Source organism: Bison bison, unplaced genomic scaffold, assembly GCF_000754665.1.
Source record: "Bison bison bison isolate TAMUID 2011002044 unplaced genomic scaffold, Bison_UMD1.0 scf7180017864108, whole genome shotgun sequence".
In the NCBI taxonomy this organism is placed as follows: Eukaryota; Metazoa; Chordata; class Mammalia; order Artiodactyla; family Bovidae; genus Bison; species Bison bison.
The window spans coordinates 8,601,327-8,621,370 of record NW_011494680.1 but is presented as its reverse complement, the minus strand read 5'-3'; the positions used below and the strand labels follow the sequence as shown (position 1 = coordinate 8,621,370).

Here is a 20,044-nt window from a genome sequence, read left to right as displayed (position 1 = left end):
CTTTGGCCACCTCATGCGAAGAGCTGACTCATTGGAAAAGACTCTGATGCTGGGAGGGATTGGGGGCAGGAGGAGAAGGGGACAACAGAGGATGAGATGGCTGGATGGCATCACTGACTCAATGGACTTGAGTTTGAGTGAACTCCGGGAGTTTGTGATGGACAGGGAGGCCTGGCGTGCTGCGATTCATGGGGTCGTAAAGAGTCGGACATGACTGAGCGACTGAACTGAACTGAACTGTGCTGAAGCTGAAGCTCCAATACTTTGGCCACCCACTGTGTAGAGCCGACTCATTGGAAAAAGAGATGCTGGGAAAGACTGAGAGCAGGAGGAGAAGGGGGCAACAGAGGATGAGATAGTTGGATGGTATCACCAACTCAAAAGGACATGAATTTGAGCAAACTCTGGTAGATAGTGAAGGACAGGAAAGCCTGGTGTGCTGCAGCCTGTGGGGTTGCAAAGAGTCGGACACAACTTAGCAACTGAACAACAACAGACTGGGAGAAAACATGTAAAACATATATCTGAATACTTTATATTCACAACATATAAAGAACTCTTACTACTCTAAGACTGCAAAGACCCAACAGAAAAGATTTGAAAAGATACTGTGCCATAAAAGACACAGGAATGACAAACACCAATAGTTACTAGGGAAATGCCAATTAAAACCATAAAGAGCTATCACTAAACACACAGCAGAATGGCTAAAATTTAAACGATGATAACACCAAGTGCAAGCAAGAATACAGAGCCACTGGAATTCTCGTAAGCTGCTGCTGGGATGTGAAATGGCATAGCTACTTGCAGAAGCAACTTGCAATTTCTGATAAGAGTTAAATATACGATTACCATGCAACCTACCAATTTCACTGCTAGATGTTTACCTAGGAGAAATAAAAATGTATGCCCTGTAAAAAGACTTGTACCTGTACTTGTAGTCTTGTCAGATCCCACACCCCCAGCCCACATGCGGTGACCCACAAGTGTGCAGGATATCATGGCCATGGAGGTCTCCCCTCTGAGGAGCAAAAGGTTCAAGCCCCATGTCCAGCACCCCAGTCCAGGGAAACTGCACCAGGAAACAAGTTCTCACAAGGTCTGACTTTAAAAAACAATAAACCGCAGAGCTGACATACAGGAGAAACCGAGACTGCTCTTGAAGATCTTGTGCACAAACTGACTCAATCTATGCCCCAGCAGAGGTGGCAGCTTGACAAGCGCCGGGTCACATGAGGAGCTTCACCGACTAGAGGTAACTGAAGGTGCGTGCTGGGGGCAGGGGTGGAGAGCCGCCTTCAGGGGCAGGCAGTGTGCGTCCAGTGCGATGGGCAAACTCTGTGCTGCGGGCCTCATATCCTCTCCAGCTCATCTCTCAACCTTCTTCTGAGGCAGCTCCTCACAGGGGCCCCATGTGATGGATGAGAAAACCGGGAGAATGAGTGCTGACTGCATGGAACATGGCTTCAGCATCTGTTTACCCCTTGAAAATGGGGCGTGTGTATGTCCCTAAAGGTGAAGAGGGAGAACACGTGGTGTGTGTGTGTGCACGCTAAGTCACTTCAGTCGTATCTGACTCTTTATGACCCCATGGACTGTTGCCTGCCAGATTCCTCTGTCCACAGGAGTCTCCAGACAAGAATACTAGAGTGGGTTACCATGCCTTTCTCCAAAGGATCTTCCTGACCCAGGGATCGAACCCGTGTCTCATGTCTCCTGCATTGGCAGGTGGGTTCTTTACTACTTGTGCCCCCTGTGAAGCCCAGAACACCTGACTGTTGCTCAGTCGCTAAGTTGTGTCTGACTCTTTGCGACCCCATGGACTGCAGCACACCAGGCTTCCCTGTGCTTCACCATCCCCTGGAAAACACCTGCTAGCTTCATGTGAAAACCACTCCTATCCGCCCAGCCCATAACTCATTAACTCAGCTTCAACCTGAGTTAAGAGTTTTGGTTGCTCCAGTCTCTTCATGTTTCCTGGGGATCAACTCTGATGATTCCTGATAGCCAGCATTTCCCTTCATATCCCCACGACTTATGAACTTACACTCCTTGAGAACAGTGTATTTCCTCTAATTCTGAACACTGCTAATCCCTCCTGGGTTTGAGACTTGGGGCTGCCTGCACAACTCGGTCCTCAGCTCTCTGGAGCAGAGGCATGCAGCCCAGGCCTGGCTTGAACCTTAGCTGCTCCAGCAAGCCCACCAGCCTCCCTTCGGGGGGCCTGAGCGCCTGGCCACATGTGGCACAGCTGCCATCTGGTGGCCATGGGTGGTAACTGCACCAGCCCACCTGGTTGTGTATTCCCCTGAACACAACAGGCTAGACCCCTTTCTCAGTCCTCAAGCACTTCATCTCTAAAGCAAGTCAGGTCTGTGTGCTAGTCTTAAAACTTCCTCTAATGTCATTTAATCTAGATTTCCCAATGTTTCAAGATTTCTTTTAATGTAAGCCTTGTGAAAAATTTTAAAATCCTTTGAATGTTTAAAAGAAAAAAAAATTATATTCACAGACATGGCTTCATAAAATACAAGAAACTTAGTTCTACCCCTCAGCATCTTTGTATATCTTCCCAAATGTATGGATACAGAGTTAATAAAGCAAGAGCATGACAAGCACTTTGTATTTGCCCAGCACACCTTTATGAGGCACCCACCATGCCCCAGATCAAGTAAAATGCTAGATCTGGGATATAAATGTGAGAAAGACTCGGCTCCCAGTCTCAGACTTCAGTGCATCAGAACCCGTTCATTTTAAACAAGTGCATTACACAGCACAGCATCTCTCATTCATGTTCGTCACTCCCAATTTATCTTTCCCAGTATCATCTGGGCCTCCCAGGACAACATTTGATGACATATTACTAAAAACTGTATGCTACATGCCACATTTTTCTAAGACCTCCTGGTTGTTATGAGTGATTTCCCCCATTTCCTTGGTATGCCTAAATAACATGGGTGTGTGCATGCTAAGACCCTTTGGTCATGTTCCACTCTTTGCGACCCCATGGACTATACCCCACCAGGCTCTTCCATCCATGGGATTTCCCATGCAAGAATACTGGAGTGGGTTGCCATGCAACCCAGGGGATCTTCCCCGACCCAGGGATCGAACCCTAGTCTCTTGCATTTCTTGCAGGTGGATTCTTTACCTGCTAAGCCACCAAGGAAACCCCAAATATCACTCCTTCCAAATTAAAAGCAAAAATAATTTCCCTGTGTCTCTGCTCTGAAACATTGCCACAAATCTTCAATTTGTCAAAAACAAACAAACAAACATGCGGTATCTGCAAAATGCAATAAAGCTAAATGCAGGTATGTCTCCACAATTTTAGTCCTTTTATTTCACCAAAATTTCTCATTGCTCATTACAGAAGCTTACATAACATTACAATTTCCATATTTCATTTAGAAGAGTGCATCACTCAATGCGGAAAAATCATACTCTATGTAGAGGTGGTATTCCTCTGGTTAAATAAATAGCAACCCATAATTTTTTATGAATTTACAATTCAAGCTGAACTGAAATAGAAAATCAAGGTATTCTTTATGTAAGTAATTACTTTTAGCTCCCCAATGCCAAATTTATGTTATATTAGCACCTCCATATGTAGCTCCAAAACCATTAATTTTTCTATTTTGAGTCAATTCCAGACAAGAGACATAGATTTCCACATTTTATAAGACTTGTTTCTATACCATCAAACAATGAAAAACAAGAACCTAAAAAGATTCCCTGGTCAAGACGGAGGCAAAAATACCACAAGTATTCAAGAGACAATTTATGGTTCTCAGCCTAATCAAATTTATTTCTCCTTCTAAGCAACATGTTTTTATTTATATCTAATTAAATGTTTTATTAACACAGGTGGACATGGAAAGAAATCTGTAAAGTTCTTCACAGCAGTTCTTTTTTCCAAATTTGAGAACTCTGAAGTCACCTTTCTCTTTTCTTTTCCAACTTAAATCATTCCAGTTCCTCTCATTTTTCTTCACAAAGCATGCCTTAAACTTTTTCATTTTCTCTGACCTATTTAAATTTCTTGACATTTTTCTAATGTTAAAGAGATTATAATTTCTAGGCAAAGTACTGGAGAGCCAGCTGAGTGGTACAGCATCATTTTCTACCCATGAGGAAAAATGGTGAGTCCTGTCCTAAGGAAATACTTGCAAGTTCATCAGACAGATGTTATAAGGAAAGTAGATTCAATACATTTGGCACACACACACACAAACATTGCAAGATTGTTGTGACACTCTTATAATCATACTTTCATCAAATCAGCAGTTAAAATTAATAAATGAAGTAATCTATGTCTATTCCAATAACTCACTAATACCTTCAATACACATTTTGCACTAAGTTGACATTAAAAAAAGGGAGGGAGAGATGTAATTCCTGTCCTCAGGGCATTTATGATATCTTAGGAGGAAAATAAGAGAAATAAGAAATTATACATGTTCAAGAGAAAAACGCATAGAAAATTCAAAAAGAATAAAAACCGAGTCTGTAACTGCTGGAAAAATGGAAAAATACAGGAGTGATGAAAGTCAAACTGGATTATCCAGTGGCAAGATTTCTAGGGTAAGGTCGTTCTGAAGAAGTGGGAAATTCTTAGAGGTATCTAATCCACGTCCAGCCCATGTGCTTCATCTTTTCCTAAGGAGAAAACGCTGATGAAAGGCTGCGCTAATACTGAAATCGGAAATCTGCTTGTTCATCACGGCTTTCAAGATCAGTCCAATGTAATTAGTTTTCCTCTTCCCAAATGAAAAGATTTTCATCTTCAAAAATATAAAATATTTCTAAGATATTTCTGTTGCTAATACCTAAGAATGTCTCAACTTGGCAAAACAGGCGGGCTTGGCCAAGCATTTCAAAGGACAAATGATAGCTGTGTTCTCTGACTACTTGGTTGAGATTCGTTCCTGAGTTCTGGAATCTGCTGTTTAATAAGTTGTTGTTCTCATCAACTACTTCAAAGATTTCCTTTGTCTGACTGCTGGGGTCTTGTGGATTTGAATTCACCTGACCCACAACTAACAACAACGTATGCAAGAAATTCTTTAAATATGACTGAAATTTATTGAAATTATTTTCTTCCTCTAAGCCCAAACAGTTACTTTGTTTTAATTTTCTCCTTCTGTCCATCAAGTCAAATGTGTTATTAAAATGAGGCCAAACGTGTATATTGCCAACGGCATTATCAGTAAGTGCTCTTCTACTTCTTGTTTTATTGTTCTTGTCTCTGAACATGGTTTTGCTTGACTGTCGTAAACATGGGTGTATCTTCATCCATAACTGGAGACTCAAAGAATTTTCAACATCAGAATCTTTGCAATACGCAAATCCTCGGTGTTCCTCATTTACAGGCTGGTTAATCACAGTCAGTATTGGGCAATGTTGACCACAGATATTATAGAGTTTATCCAAAGAGTCGCCTTCCTGAAGGGCGCCATGAATTACATTACTACCAGCCAACGGTTGGTTCCTAACAGCACCATCAGAGACAGGATGGACTTTGTTACCAGCAGATGCGAAGACATGAGTGGTAGACGTACACACTCTCTCTGATCTAAGGTTACCCTTCTCCTCTGCTGGGTGATTGGGTTCTCTCTCCTGAGCACAAGCTTCATCTTGAGTATCTAGCTCATCGTCATGGAAGGGCTCCGAGTCACTACAATGAGGCACGTTAAAATAATTGCATCTCAGCTCAGGAGGCTGAGTCAGTTCCTCTAGCTCTGAGGAGGATAGTTCAGCCATGTTTGGGCCTGGAGCCAAGTTTCCAAAATGTGAATACGGAACCTCGGTGCTGCTATTATCCAGTAGAGTATCCACTGATGTGGTGTCTGCATGGCCACACGGGCCAGAACATTCAGGCGATGACACTCTTAGCAAATGATTTTCTTTCAGGAGCCACTTGCCCTTGTCAATCAGTACTCCCTCTTCCCTGTCCCTGAGGATTCTTTTATGATCATTCTGTTTTGTACCATGTTCTGCAATGTCTTCCCTGGGATAACTGGCCCTTACGTTATTAACATCACATTTATCTCGTTTTTGCTCCGGAAATTTCTGCAACACAGTTGAATTACTAGACACCCGTTCCAAAGAGCCAAGTGACTGACCTTCAGGATCATAAAGGCCTACTTTCCCAGTGCCCTGAAATTCCACAGAATCACAGGGATAAACCTGAGATGTGTGTGTAGATCCAGCGAAAAAAGATGGTCTCATCATCTCTGCTTTACCATAAAGTTTCTCTATTGTCCTTTTAACAAATCCTTTGTTGCATTCTTTCTCGGGGGTCATCTCCTCATCACTGTCACTGGGACCTTCGCTGGATGCTTTGTATGACGGTTTATTCTCACTGTTTTGTCTATAATCTGACCAATCAGAAGTTCCTGACCTTCTTAGGCCACTTTTAAAATTGAGAGGGGACTCTGCAGAACTTCCAGCTTCCAAGCTTTCCACCATCTTTCTGACTTTTGTTTCAGTTTCTCCTTCACTGGGCTCCTTTTCCATGTTTTGCTTAGAATCATAGCAAAATACTAAAGATGGTGGTGTCACCGGTTTCCTACTGATTGTCTCACAGATTACACCATCCTTTCCTTCTTCTGCATCATTTCTGCTGGACACTTCGATCAATTCCAAACTTTCACCAGCCTCTAACTCCTTTAGGATCAATTCTTCAGTCACTTGCTCCCCTGAATTTACCTTTCTGTTAAAGATATCAGTGTTCTGGTTTTCTAATTCCTCAAAAGATTCCATTTCTGAGACGTTTCTTTCACTTGATGTCATGCTGTTGGTTGTTGAGCCTGGTTCTTCAGAAGTCTTTGAATCCTCCTTATCAAAAGATGTATATACACTTTTATCCTGAAATTTCTTTAATGAACAACTTTCAGATTTACCTAAAGAACTATGTTCTCCATCAAGTTCTGATTCAGTTGTATTTTGGAAAGAGCCACAGTGGCTTAAATTACTGATACTTTGGTGTGACACCAACATATTAGAGCCGTGTTTACACTCAGGGTCTGCCAAAATATTTCTGTCTTTCTGAACTTCATCAACTCTTTCTAACTCTTTAGTCAATTCCAAATTATCAGCTCTCTCATAGATATGGTTTTGTTCATAAGCGCAACCCTCATGAGAAGACACAGCCTCAGTAAGTGAAGAGATGTCTCCTAAGAAACAAGCCTTGTTCATGGAAGTCTGATCCATGGTACAGTCGTCACTGGGGAAAGAATCTTCACTGAGGTGACAAGTCTCTTCTGGAGGGTAAGACTTAACTACAGTGCCCATTTTACGTGGAGATGGAGTCACCTCTGTAACACAGACTTCAGAGACTTCCTCACCGGCAGTATGGCTTCCATCTAAAGAGATTTTCTGTGTTTTTTCATTTTCAGCGCACTGAGGAATTATCTGAATGTTGGGTGTAGAGCAATTTGCAGAAAGACCTATTGGACCCACATCCTGTTCTTTCTCAGTGAGTCCAGAGTGATTCGTGGTTGATTCCACTAAGCTGGCCACAGCGGCCTTCAAGTCATCAGCTTCCTCTGTGATGGCAATGTGCTTCAGCACCTCCAACAATGCAAGTGTTTCTGAACTTCCACTGGTCGCCTTGAGAGCGTCACCTGGACAGAAGCTACTCACACCTCCCTTTAGGGTTAGCACCAAGAGCCAAGCTAGAAGTACATTAGTGGAGGAATTACGTATCAAAGAAGGGAAGGGAACTTCTGAAAGTGGACCTGGCATCTGAACAACTCCATTCTGAGCCTTGGGACTACTAGGAACCAAAGCTTGCAGCTGGTGAAGCAGCTGAACTGGTGATAAGTGCTGTGGGGTGTCCCCTTCCAGATCTACTTGTACGGCAGTCTCGACGCTTGGCCCTTTTGCAGCAAGGTTTATGTCTTTGTAAACAAGGCCCATCTCTTGCCCTGACTTTGCAGCAGATACCTGACTTTTAGCATTAGGATCATCCGTAGCTGACTGTGACAAAGTACAGAATTCATGAACAGAAAGCAAGTAAGTATCGTTCAGAGAGTCAGTCTGGCTCTCACAGTGATCTTGGATGAGTTCTTCACTGCTATTTTTGTCAAAAGACATACCTACTTTCTTACCTAGATTGTCTCCTGTCAAACTGGCACTTTTAGTTGTGTGTCTATTACTTTGCAGAATAGAATCATTTCTTTTTCCAGAACTAGTGTGGGAACTGTTTCCTGGAAGAAAACCGTTATTATAACTCGCCACACCCCTTTCCTTTTTGTATACTGGAGCTGACTTGCCAAGCTGCAAAGCTGCTTGTGGACTTAAGTTCTGCAACCATCTTTGTACATAACTTTGAACTGAATGATGGGTAACATTCTCAGGAAAAACAGCTTTTTCCAAAGAAGCCAAGGAATTTGCCCTAGTTGTGACATGCTGCTTACTTACAGTAGTATCTGATTTCAACTTATCCCTTTTTTGTTTTTTCTGGCTCCTTAAAGTTATGTGTGAATTATTAACTTTTGAAACTAAACTCCTCTTTGACGTTCCTCTCAAATACCAAGAGGCTGTTTCTGCCTGAGACTCTGGCCCACAAAAAGCATTGGGTTTTTGCTCAAGGAAGTTAAACAAATGAAATAAATTTTGATTTTCAAAAGTATTTTTGCAATATCCAATCTCATTATGGGAAAACACTTTCTCTCCTTGACCAATTTCTCTTTTTGTAGGTCCCCCCAAGTTTACTTTGTTTAGTGGTCTGGATTTTCTTCTGGCTAAAAGTCCTTGAATCTTAGGTTTATGAATAGTATTTAATTTATTTCTAGGGAAATTTCTGGATTTCACAGGATTATTACCTTTCGAAGAAAAATAATTTGATTCAATTAGCGTATCACTTGCATGGAGGTCTTTCTCACAAAGTATGGCCCCTTTGAGGGAACTATGTGAATCTCGCAATATGGTTTCCTGTGCAATTCTACCTCTTGTGTTCATTCTCTTATTCTTCCTAGGGATTCTTTTAGTTGCCATCTCTCCAGCCTGATGCTGAGAATTTATCACATGCTGCTGAGATTTCATCTTTTTTTTGCTAGCAACAGAGGATGAAATCTGCTTTTCATTTTCTGGAAGTTTTGTTAAACCACAATGAGAAAATTCATGAATCAGTTGGTTGATTCTTGTAGTGACAGTAGAGTTTCCTACTGAAGCTGGGGTCTTGGAAATAGTTTTGTCAGTTCCGGGGTTGTTACTTGAAGTGTGAGCTGCATCTCCTAAGAAAGGGCTGGATCTATCATCGGTGTTACCGTAAGTTCTTAAATTCCTGACCCTAGCTTTGTTGTCTGCTATGACATTATCAACTATACCTTCCTCCACAATTGACTTTTCTGATGTAGTCTGCGGCAAGCCACCATTATGGGACATCTCTAACGTCTTCTGACTTGTAATTTCTACAACACCAGCACTTACTGCACTTGATTTGAGCAATCTGCTTTCCTTTTTTCTTTCTAAAGATGACGCTACCTGCTCATCGTTATCAACTTGAACAAGTATGGGTCTGTTGGACACAGATGACATTTTACTGCAAGAATGTGTGACCATGTGATACTCAGACTTGTTTTCCCAATCTTCCCTTTCTTCATTGTAGGAAAACTGCCCAATCATTTTCTCTTGAACCTCAGTTTCAGATACTAAGGTCACACTCCCTATCACAGACTTCTTCTGCCTCACTCTCCTTGGTCCAGGTGTAGGGGGCCTGTAGAAACGATGCTTCACTCGATCCTGAGTTCCCTGGGTGGCATCTGTGTCCGGAGCAGGGTTCTCCCAGCTGGTAGAACTACCAGTTTCAACATCTTGATCTTTCACTGGAGTGTTCGCCTCCTCCGCTAGACTGTCCACCTGACTACCACCTTTCTCCAGAGGTGAGACGTCTGCGGACAATGAACACGCAGTAATCTTTACACCAGATGATCGATCATCCGTTCTCCCTGGGAGACTGTTTATTTCACTTTTTTCACCATTATTGGACAGATCAGCTCTACAGAGAGTGGTTGTCCATTTTATGGTTTCCTCCTCTTTTATCTTGAATCGAATTTTCATCTCAACTGTCATAGTACCATCCTGATTAAAAATAATTGATTTCTCAACATCATCTTCAGAAGGATATATCAATAAATTCTGAGAATCATTTTTTTCTAATGCCAAGTAATTTTCAGAAGCAAAAGAATGATCTGAGTAGCAATCATTATTCTGCATTTTCTCAGAAGAAAGAGAATAAATCTGAGACGTTGGGCTTGAAGATACATGTGTGCTCACTTTCAAGATTTTAAAAGTAAAACACAACGTGGAAGACAGAGAAGTCATAAATATCCAATAGAGGACGCAGCAAAGAAAGAAAAGAAGAAAATGAACGATTAGTATGAAAAATACCCTGTTTTCTAAATGTCATAGTAAGATGTTGTTAAGTTTCTCACCTCTATGTATTCATTTGGCCACTTTAATTCATGGTAATATCTGGTACATTTCTACAACATACTCTTTTAAAAAGAACTTAAATTCTACTTCAGAGAGGAAATTCACAGAATTGTACTTAAGTCTTAATGAGTTTAATAAGGTAATTTTAATACAGAAAGTATAAAGTAGAAACTGCTAAGGATTCTAGCAAAAATAAAGAGGTTTCTGTGAGGTTTGGTTTTGCTGTATTATTCTGTTTCACAGTACTGGACTTGGGGTGTAATCCAGTGCTGCTTACCTATCCATACAAGCAAGGGATAGATTTTTGGTTGTATTCATCTTCCTTTCAGTATGTATCAGAGAGAGGTATCTATAGCATTACCAAACTGAAAACAGTTTTATAGTTTATTTTAAAGGCAAAATTAACTTAGTAATAATTATTAATCTAACATTATCTTCTATAAACAGTACATTTAATTTAATGTCAGTCACAAAACAGAAGAGCGCGTATCACAAACCCAGATATCTACATATTTTTCTAACATGCATCTCTAGCGATGACCTTGGCACTCATGCTTCCTCAACTCAGTCAGATTACTACCTGTAGCTTGTATAGATGTGCACATGCTTGTGCTGTGCTATGCTCAGTCGCTCAGTCGTGTCTGACTCTATGTGACCCCATGGACTGTAGTCCACCAGGCTCCTCTGTCCATGAGATTCTCCAGGCAAGAATACTGGAGTGGGTTGCCAAGCACTCCTCCAGGGAATCTTCTTGACTCAGGGATTGAAGCCAGGTCTCTGTCGTCTCCTGTACTGGCAGGTGGATTCTTTACCACTGAGTCACTTTGGAAGCCCTTTGCATATACTTACCATCAATTCAGGGTATAAGGCTAGAGATACTTTCTCTTATTTTGAGAACACATTTACCAAAATTATAAATGAAAATGTTTCACTCATTATAATAAAAAGTGAATCTAAGGGCCTATGGCTTTTACTGGAATAACTTCAGAAAGTGGAGCATATATGTAGTTAAGAGAATTTTTTAAAGTCAATCAATTAATCTGAGCTCAGCTGTGCTACATGGTATTTATTATCTATAGAAAACTCCAAAACTACTGGTGCGTCACTTACTCATATCCCATAGAATTTAGAATTCCTCTCTAAATCAAGAAATGACGGCATTTTGATCTTTTATCTAGGTATTAGGTGCAAAACAAAGAAAGAAAAAGAAACTCATCAATTTAAATAGATATATCGTTGATTGATCTGAAAAACAATCTTTTTAAAATTATTAATCTCTCTGACTCTTTGCAGCTATAACTAGAACCAATTTCAGTTTAAAATGTTTTGATCCTCTCTTTTTCTGTGATGAAGGAAATTGGTCATTTAAGATGAATTGCTGTTGTTGTTGTTTTTGAGGTTAAAAAAAAAAAAAACTTAGGGCTAAAAATAAGGGCTATATATTTAAGTGACTTACTTTTTCTGCTTTCTGACCTAGCATTTCCCTTGGGGTACACACGACGAGAGATGCCTGGTAATCTAGCAGGAAGCAAGTACTTTTGGATGTCATAATTTCCTGGTTTAAACGGTTCCCTTCCTGCTGCCACCACAGCTCCAGAGCTCAGGATCACAGCCTGCAGACTGGGAACCTAGGGAAAAAATCAAAGAGTTGTGGTCCTGACATGAGCAACATGAAGTTCTGTTCTTTCCATACACTGAGTTTATGACAGATTGAATTAATTTAACAACCTCCACGGTTTGAAAGAGATACCAACCATCTGTTGGGCACCAATGATGTATACAAACTAATGGAGTACCAAACGGGGATGGGGGGAGAAGGGGGTGTTAGAATCCTTATTCAGCCCACAGCTGCCTGGAACAGATCAGAGTTCTGCCCTCATAACTAAACAAATCTTCAAAAGGTATGCAGTACCGCCCCTGTCCTACTCACCCAAGCACCCACCTGGGAAAGAGCCTGACAGTCACTCCAGGACCACGACATTGAGTGATTGTGGATACGCAGGTCCCAGAAAAATGCTTTCTGTCCCCAACAGAATAGCACTCTAGGCCACTCTTTTTTAAGAAATATCATTGAGATTATGTAACAGGGAACAGAAAATCTGACTCTGTGTTGGATCCGTTTCCTTGATTTTAACCTTTGCTTTCCAGTTGCTTTTGTTATTATCATCACATTATCAGCCATTATTACATAATGGTTGGCCTCAGGGAACCCAGCTGGTCTGCCTGAATGCTCACCTAAAGTGCCTTTGTTCAGCTCATGGGGAGACAATCTGACCTTGCCCACCTGTGGATGGCTGCAAAAAAGAAGAAATTAACACATCCCCACCCCAGGCTGGCCCAGGCTGGAAATATTTTGCAAAAATAATGGCTATTTTATTTTATTTCCTCACCTCCTCCCCTTCTCTGTTCTATTAAAAAAAACTGGCATACAGATTCCAAAAAGATGGTTTAGGGGGACACTAGTCTTCCATCCTCTCAGTCTGCTAGCTTTTGAATCAAGTCCTATTCCTTGCCTCAACACCTCATCTCACAATTTATTGGCCTATCCTACAGTAACAGATTATGTGCCAACACCTTCTATAAGTCAAGGCTCAGGGGAAAGAGTGGAGGAGATAAAAGAGGTCCTCCTGGACCATGCCTCATCCGAATCTGACCTCAAAAGGAAGAACATCCACCCAGGTGAGCCAGTGCCCTCCCATGCACACTGAAGCATGTTAGCACGCAACTGTGAGCCTGCACGCATGCTTTCACACATGCATGCGCGCACGTGGGAAAAACCTTCTTGCGGGAGGGGAACACCATCACATCACTCACTACTCGAGCTCAGATGTGAAGAGCCCCCGTCCCCTCAAACGCTCACCTTCCTTCCGTCTGTGGCGTACAGCTTGGTTACCGGGCGCTGCATGACCTGTGTCAGGTACTGCAGGAAGACCTCAAAGCTCTGCGTGACCCTCCTGTTGAGCACGATTGCACGCCTCGTTTTGGGGTCGCCATTCCTGAAGACCACGAGCCGTCGCGGCGCGCGCAGCATGCCAGGAGCAGCAGGGGCGGGGCCTCGCTGCACATGGGTGCTGAGAGCTCGGCTGCTGAGCCAGGGCCGCGGGCGACGCCGGGCCTTGTCCAGATCCACTGGCTGCACCTTCCTGCCGTGGGAGCACAGGTACGACTGACCGTCCTCCAGCTCCTCCAGGCGCGTGATGCTGTGCCTCCCCCGGGGGGTGCTGATGTTCCGCACCCCAAAGGGCAGGGGGACCTTGCCCGACAGGTTGTCCAGCAGAGCATCGAATGTTTTGAAGGAACGAGGGTTCAGCACCACCCGGACCCCGCCGAACTGAGGGTCTCCGCTCTTGTAGAAACTGATCCTTTTGGCCACGACAGGCTGGGTGATGCCCAACTGGCGAGGAGAAGGAAGCTGACCTTCAGAGGAGATCCGGCGAACCATGGAGAAACTGGTGGAAGGAGTTTCGCTCATTTTGGTTGAGACCTGGGGAGGGAAGGAAATTATTCATCTCATGGTAACAGCACCAAGAGGAATACATGCTGATGCTAACACAGTTACTGATAGCTGTTCCTAGGATTTCATTCATTCACTTATTCATTCGTTATACCTTCCTGTTTTGAAAGATAACTTTCAGGGCTTAAAATAAGAAGATATAAAAGCAGCAGTTAAGTAAGGGTGTTTATAATTGAAAGATTAAAAGCAGCCTAAAGGAACATCTATGGTCCTCTAGTGACTTAAGACTCTGCTCTCCCCATGCAGGGAGCCTGGGTTCCATCCCTCTTGGGGGAACTAGATCCCACATGCCACAATTAGAAATCCGACATGCTGCAACTGAGACCTGGCATAGCTAAATAAATAAAAAGTAAAAACAACCTAAAGACACCAATGAATTGGGCACAGGTGGAGAAGGCAATGGCACCCCACTCCAGTACTCTTGCCTGGAAAATCCCATGGACCGAGGAGCCTGGAAGGCTGCAGTCCATGGGGTCAATGAGGGTCGGACACGACTAATCAACTTCACTTTCACTTTTCACTTTCATGCATTGGAGAAGGAAATGGCAACCCACTCCAGTGTTCTTGTCTGGAGAATCCCAGGGATGGGGGAGCCTGGTGGGCTGCCATCTATGGGGTCGCACAGAATCGGACACGACTGAAGTGACTTAGCAGCAGCAGATAAATCATGGGTATACATCCATGGAAAACTGCACAATCATTAAAGAGGGCTTTATTGGCCTGTATTTATTGGCACAGAGAAAAGATCATGACATTTATTACTAAGTGAAAAAGCAGCTTGTAGAATACACACGCTAGGCCATTGCCAATGTGTATAACATTTATTATACTAGAAGACGAAAATGTATATACAGCCTAGTGCTGATGGTGGTTATCTCTGATGGCAGAGCTGTGGATAATATTTGTGTTTTTTATACATTGCCAAATTTTGTGACTCTTTAAAATTAGCAAGTATTATTGAACAATTTTAAAAATAAAAGAAACACAAATCAGAAACCATCCAATGAGAAGAGCTTTGCAACTGATCAGTTTAGTTCTTCATGTCCCGGCAGTCAAGGAAAAGGGAGAACACAGGAAAAGTTTATAAAGTTCAAATTGTCTGTTAGATGGAATCAAATGAACTCATTTGGAGGAAGTTGTTTCCTGACATTAAATTCTGGAAGACCCTTAAAAAAAGGGCCATATTAAGGTAGTCTAAGATGTTTTCATTACAGACTGTAGAAAATGCAGTTAAATTACACACAACTAATTGTACGTTGGAAAATGCTGCACTAAACAAATATTTTTAGAATGAATGATGGCATTACTATGGGCTGCTACAAATGATGCAGTCTGGTTACTGGTCCCAGTAGAACCTGGAAAGTGAAATTTTCGGTCGTAATTTAAGAGCCGTTTCAGCCAATCACTGAGGTTTTCCTTGTCCACATTCCAAGAGTCTGACTGACAAGTGAGCAGCTTGTGGGAGGGTTTATCTGAGGCTTGGCTTGTTTTTCATTGGTAGCACACTGCAGCTACTTTCTGTTGTTCTAAATCAATGTAATTATTAGTGTCTTTTGACAGAGTAAGAATGCCCTGCAGCCTTGAAGACAAATTGAACAAACTAAATAAATATGATCAGTATCATACAGATGAATAAGGCATGTCCAGCACTGTAAATCAGTTATAAATCTGGGCCGAATCACTTAAATGTTTGCAAGCTGTTATCTAAGACTCTTCATTTATCTCCAATATGGCTTGTCAATATTATTTATATGTAACGTAATTTAATGCGTTCAAAGATCAACTGAGAAATGAGATGTGTCTCCCCTTCTCTCTTCTCAAGCAGTTTACAGTAATTATAATACTTAAGACACGAAAGGCAGTGTAGCAGGAGCTGGGGAATCCAGCTTTGCGGTGTCAGCAAAACCTCAATCTCTGCTCATCCTCGGCTGATAAACTCTGGTCTGACCTGACAAACTGTGCTGTGATGGAGGATGAATTCCTTCATTATCTGAACAAAAGACTTCAGAAGTCTTTGCCTCCAACCACTTTTTAGGCTTGTTTAGTACTCTTGCCTGGAAAATCCCATGGACGGAGGAGCCTGGTAGGGCTCCACTGAGCGACTTCACTTTGACTTTTTGCTTTCGTGCACTGGAGAAGGCAATGGCAACCCACTCCAGTGTTCTTGCCTGGAGAATCCCAGGGACGGGGGAGCCTGGTGGGCTGCCGTCTATGGGGTCGCACAGAGTCGGACACGACTGAAGTGACTTAGCAGTAGCACTTAATATTTATTTGAAGTTATTTTACATGAATAGTGTTTAAGACACATTTTTCACCTAAATTTGAATAGCTTATTCATCTATACGTAAGTTCATGTGTGCGTGCTCAGTCATTTCCGACTCTTTGAGACCCCATGGACTGTAGCCTGCCAGGCTCCTCTGTCCGTGGGATTTCCCAGGCAAGAATACTGGAGGGGATTGCCACTCCCTTCTCCAAGGGATCTTCTTGACCCAGGGATCGAACATGGGGCTCTTGCATTTGCACACAGATTCTTTACCACTTAAGCCACCAAGTTCCTGGTGAGGCTTTTAATTCCAGTAGCACCCTGCCTGGATCTCACTATTTGGAGAGCCACTCACCTGCTGGTCATGTTGGGAACACAGTTATGTGAGCTGATACACTTTGGGTTTTGTTTGGTGGTGGGGGATGGGGGGAGGTGTCTCGGTTTTTATGCTGAAAAAAGAGAAAGAAGATTTTGTGCTGGGATCAGAAAGGAGACCATGGAAAATAGGGTCCATGGGAGGGAAGACATGGCCCCCATGGTCCCACTCTGACTGCTGCCCAGTCTTGATCATTGGTTTTGAATCTAATGCATGAAGGAAGAAACTGGAGTTACCATGTCCTGGGAAAAAGCCATATGCCCAGCAGAGGAGGACCATCTGCAGAGCAATTACCTGCAGCAGAGTAGTTGCCAGGCACCTTAAAGAGGAGGCCACGGCAAAAAAAAAATATATATATATACAAGTTCCTCTGGTCCTCACTGCTGTTACAGGATCTCTGAGAACTCCTGGAAGTAACTGGAGGAAGTTTTGGAGAGAGTGTTGATATTTTGCATACATGTGGCTGGGATTTAAGAGCCCATGGTGAGGTGGGCAAGCACAGCAGAGTGTAATGAAGATTCCACTATTATCGAATAAAAGGATCTCTGTGCATACAGTGGGACTTCCCTGGTGGCTCAGACAGTAAAGAATCTGCCAACAATGTGGAAGACCTCGGTTCAATCCCTGGGTCAGGAAGATCCCCTGGAGAAGGGAATGGCTACCCACTCCAGAATTCTTGCCTGGAGAACTCCAAGGACAGAAGAGCCTGGCGAGCTACAGTCCATGGGGTCGCAAGGAAGCTAGGATCTTGAGGGCCTCCATTGTCCTCACCACTGACTGCCCTAGAGGTAGCAAAGCATCCAGTACACAAAATCTCTTGCCTCCAACCCCAAATTATATTGAAATCTACTTCTAATGACAGCTTGCTACCAATATCATCCCTCTTCTTTGAATGCTCTTCATAGCTGAATCAGACCATGAAGCTGTGAATACTTGCATAGCTTTTTAAGATTAACTCGATTTAGCACCCTTGATTTCCTTAGGTGCGACTATTGTTACACTGCTCTGTGCTGTCACTGGTCTGAGTCATGTGTGCAGCTCAGAGCTAAATAGTTGCCTTTCCCAAGAGGGCTGTACCTTCCTTCTCTCCCCCACTCACTTGACAACAGATGACAGGTTTATAAGGTGCAGGCACGTCATTTCTTAATTATATTTTAATTTAATTTTCTGGCACATATTAAGAATGCAAGCAATTCAGAAAGAAACATGAAGTCAAAAACAAAATATAAAGCTGGTATATTCATTATGTTCTGTAGTGATTCAGAGATCTGATGCTGCAAGAAAAAATATTTCATTCCACAGGTCACAACTCCATGGGACTAGGGGTTGGGATTCAGAAAGGAAATATGGGACTTATTCTTTATGGCTTCCCAGGTGGCGCTAATGGTAAAGAACCTGCCTACCAATGTAGGAGGTGTAAGAGACACAGGTTCAATCCCCGGGTGGGGAAGATCCCCAGAGGAGGAAATGGCAACCCACTCCAGTATTCTTGCCTGGAGAACCCCATGGACAGAGGAGCCTGGTGGGCTATAGTCCATGGGGTCGCAAAGAGTCAGACATGACTACAGGGCTTAGCACACATGCACACTCCCGGTGGCAGTCCCAGCTCTTCCGAAGCTGGGAGAATGTATTGCACAGATATCTCTAATGAGTAAATAGACCTTTTAAATCAGGAAAAAACCTTTCCTCATATTTGAATACACTTGAATTTCTTGATTTCCTGATATTAAAATTCCCTCCTACTTCAATATCAGCATATTGAGGTTTCATGCTTATCTGGGTAAAAATAATATTAGCAATAGTTATTGTTTTTCTAATGGTTATAGATAGAACACAAATATGTAGTCTAGATATAAAATATAAAATAAAGTACAGCTGGCTAAAATAGATTATTTTCACAATAAAGATTTTTTAAATAGGTTTGCACTTACCAGAACTTGAAACTTCCCTTAAAAAGATGGCTCAAGTTCAATAATCCTCACAAATGTTACTGGATATGTAACCTGTTCATTTCGTGCAAAGAAACTAGTGTCCTTGGGTGTATTCTGAGTGGGGCCGCTCAGAGATTGAGGGCAGCCAATTAATTTAATCCGAGGCAATGCTAATCACCGGGCAGACTGCACCTTAAGGGAACCACAGCCAGAGACAAGCCAGTTCCCATCATGCTCCAGAATCCTGAGTCTTCCTAATTAGCATCTCTTGTATTGCTTTCTGCTTCCCTAGTATCATTGTCAGGGGAAAGTACTTCCCCAATTCATGAGCATTTTCCTCCCAGACAGCCTCAAGTCCTCACTTATTCGTATTAAAGAGAAAAAGTTGTTATGCTGCTAAAAATGACATTTTTGTCATTCTTTGATAAGTAGTTCTGAGCCAGTATTTACTCATGGTAGTCATTAAAAAGAAAAGGGCCTAAGCCCTTTGTTTTTCATGCAAGCGCTCCTGAGTATTGTGGCATCGATGTAGTTCTATAAAAAGGGCTGTAAGTGTAACAGTCCAGCTCCTCAGCATAGGACAAGTGCTAGAGGCGCCCCGCAGAAGGGGTGCTGCGCCTCCACACACCCTGCCTCCCACCGCTCTGCTTAATCATCGGGGGTTTGAACGTGTTTCAGGACTGTGTCACACACGCAGTCCCCAAATGACACATACTGCCTCCAACAGCTACCTGCAGTCTAATCTGATTTGAAGATGCCTCCCACCTAATCAGATTTACCGGGCTTCTCACCTCAGCTTTGAACCTCAAAAACAACGGGAGGGGTGCTCTGGGAAAGAAGGACCTGGTTCAAACCTGTGCTCCCGAGTGTCGCCTCCAAACACATCACTAAAGAACAAGGTGATGACATGGCACAGTTTGCCTAGTAAATACTGACTTTATAACAAGTGACCAATTAAAAAGGAAAAAGGAAAAAACAAATATCACGTATTAATACATATATATGAGATCTAGAAAGATGGTACTGATGAACCTATACTGCAAGAGAAGCAAAGGAGAGGCAGCCACAGAGAACAGAGTGTGGACACAGTGAGGCAAGGAGAGAGTGGAAGGAATTGAGAGAGCAGCGTTGAAACACATTACCATACATAAAATAGATAGCAAGTGGGAACTTGCTGTAAGACACAGGGAACTCCAGTCCTGTGCTCTGTGACCACCTAGAGGGGTGGAATGGAGTGGGATGTGCAAGGGAGAGGACCTAGGTATACTTATGGCTGATTCATGTTGATGTATGGCAGAAACCAACACAATATTGTAAAGTAATTATCCTCCAATTAAAATTTTTAAAAATGTAAAAAGGAGTAAGAAAGGGAGGGAGGAAAGAAAGGAGGGAGGGTAGATATGAGAAATGATAGTTATAAACCTCCATTTATAACATCACCATCCACACAGACATGGCAACTGAAGCAATAAAGAAATGTATATTTTCAGAGTATGACAGACAAGTCATATATATAT

At 42.5% G+C, this 20,044-nt stretch overlaps 1 protein-coding gene across 3 annotated transcripts in view; it reads right to left on the bottom strand.

The window, feature by feature from the left end:
- Positions 1–20,044, bottom strand: part of LOC104987872 — a 147,701-nt gene that overhangs the window by 97,872 nt on the left and 29,785 nt on the right. For all 3 annotated transcript variants that reach the window (XM_010838962.1, XM_010838963.1, XM_010838964.1), the window contains exons 2-3: positions 13,304–13,927; positions 11,900–12,071 (exon numbers count right to left, since the gene is read on the bottom strand). In XM_010838962.1, coding sequence (XP_010837264.1) covers positions 11,900–12,071; positions 13,304–13,915 — 784 coding nt within the window. In that variant the 5' untranslated portion in view covers positions 13,916–13,927. The remainder of the gene's footprint in view (positions 1–11,899; positions 12,072–13,303; positions 13,928–20,044) is intronic.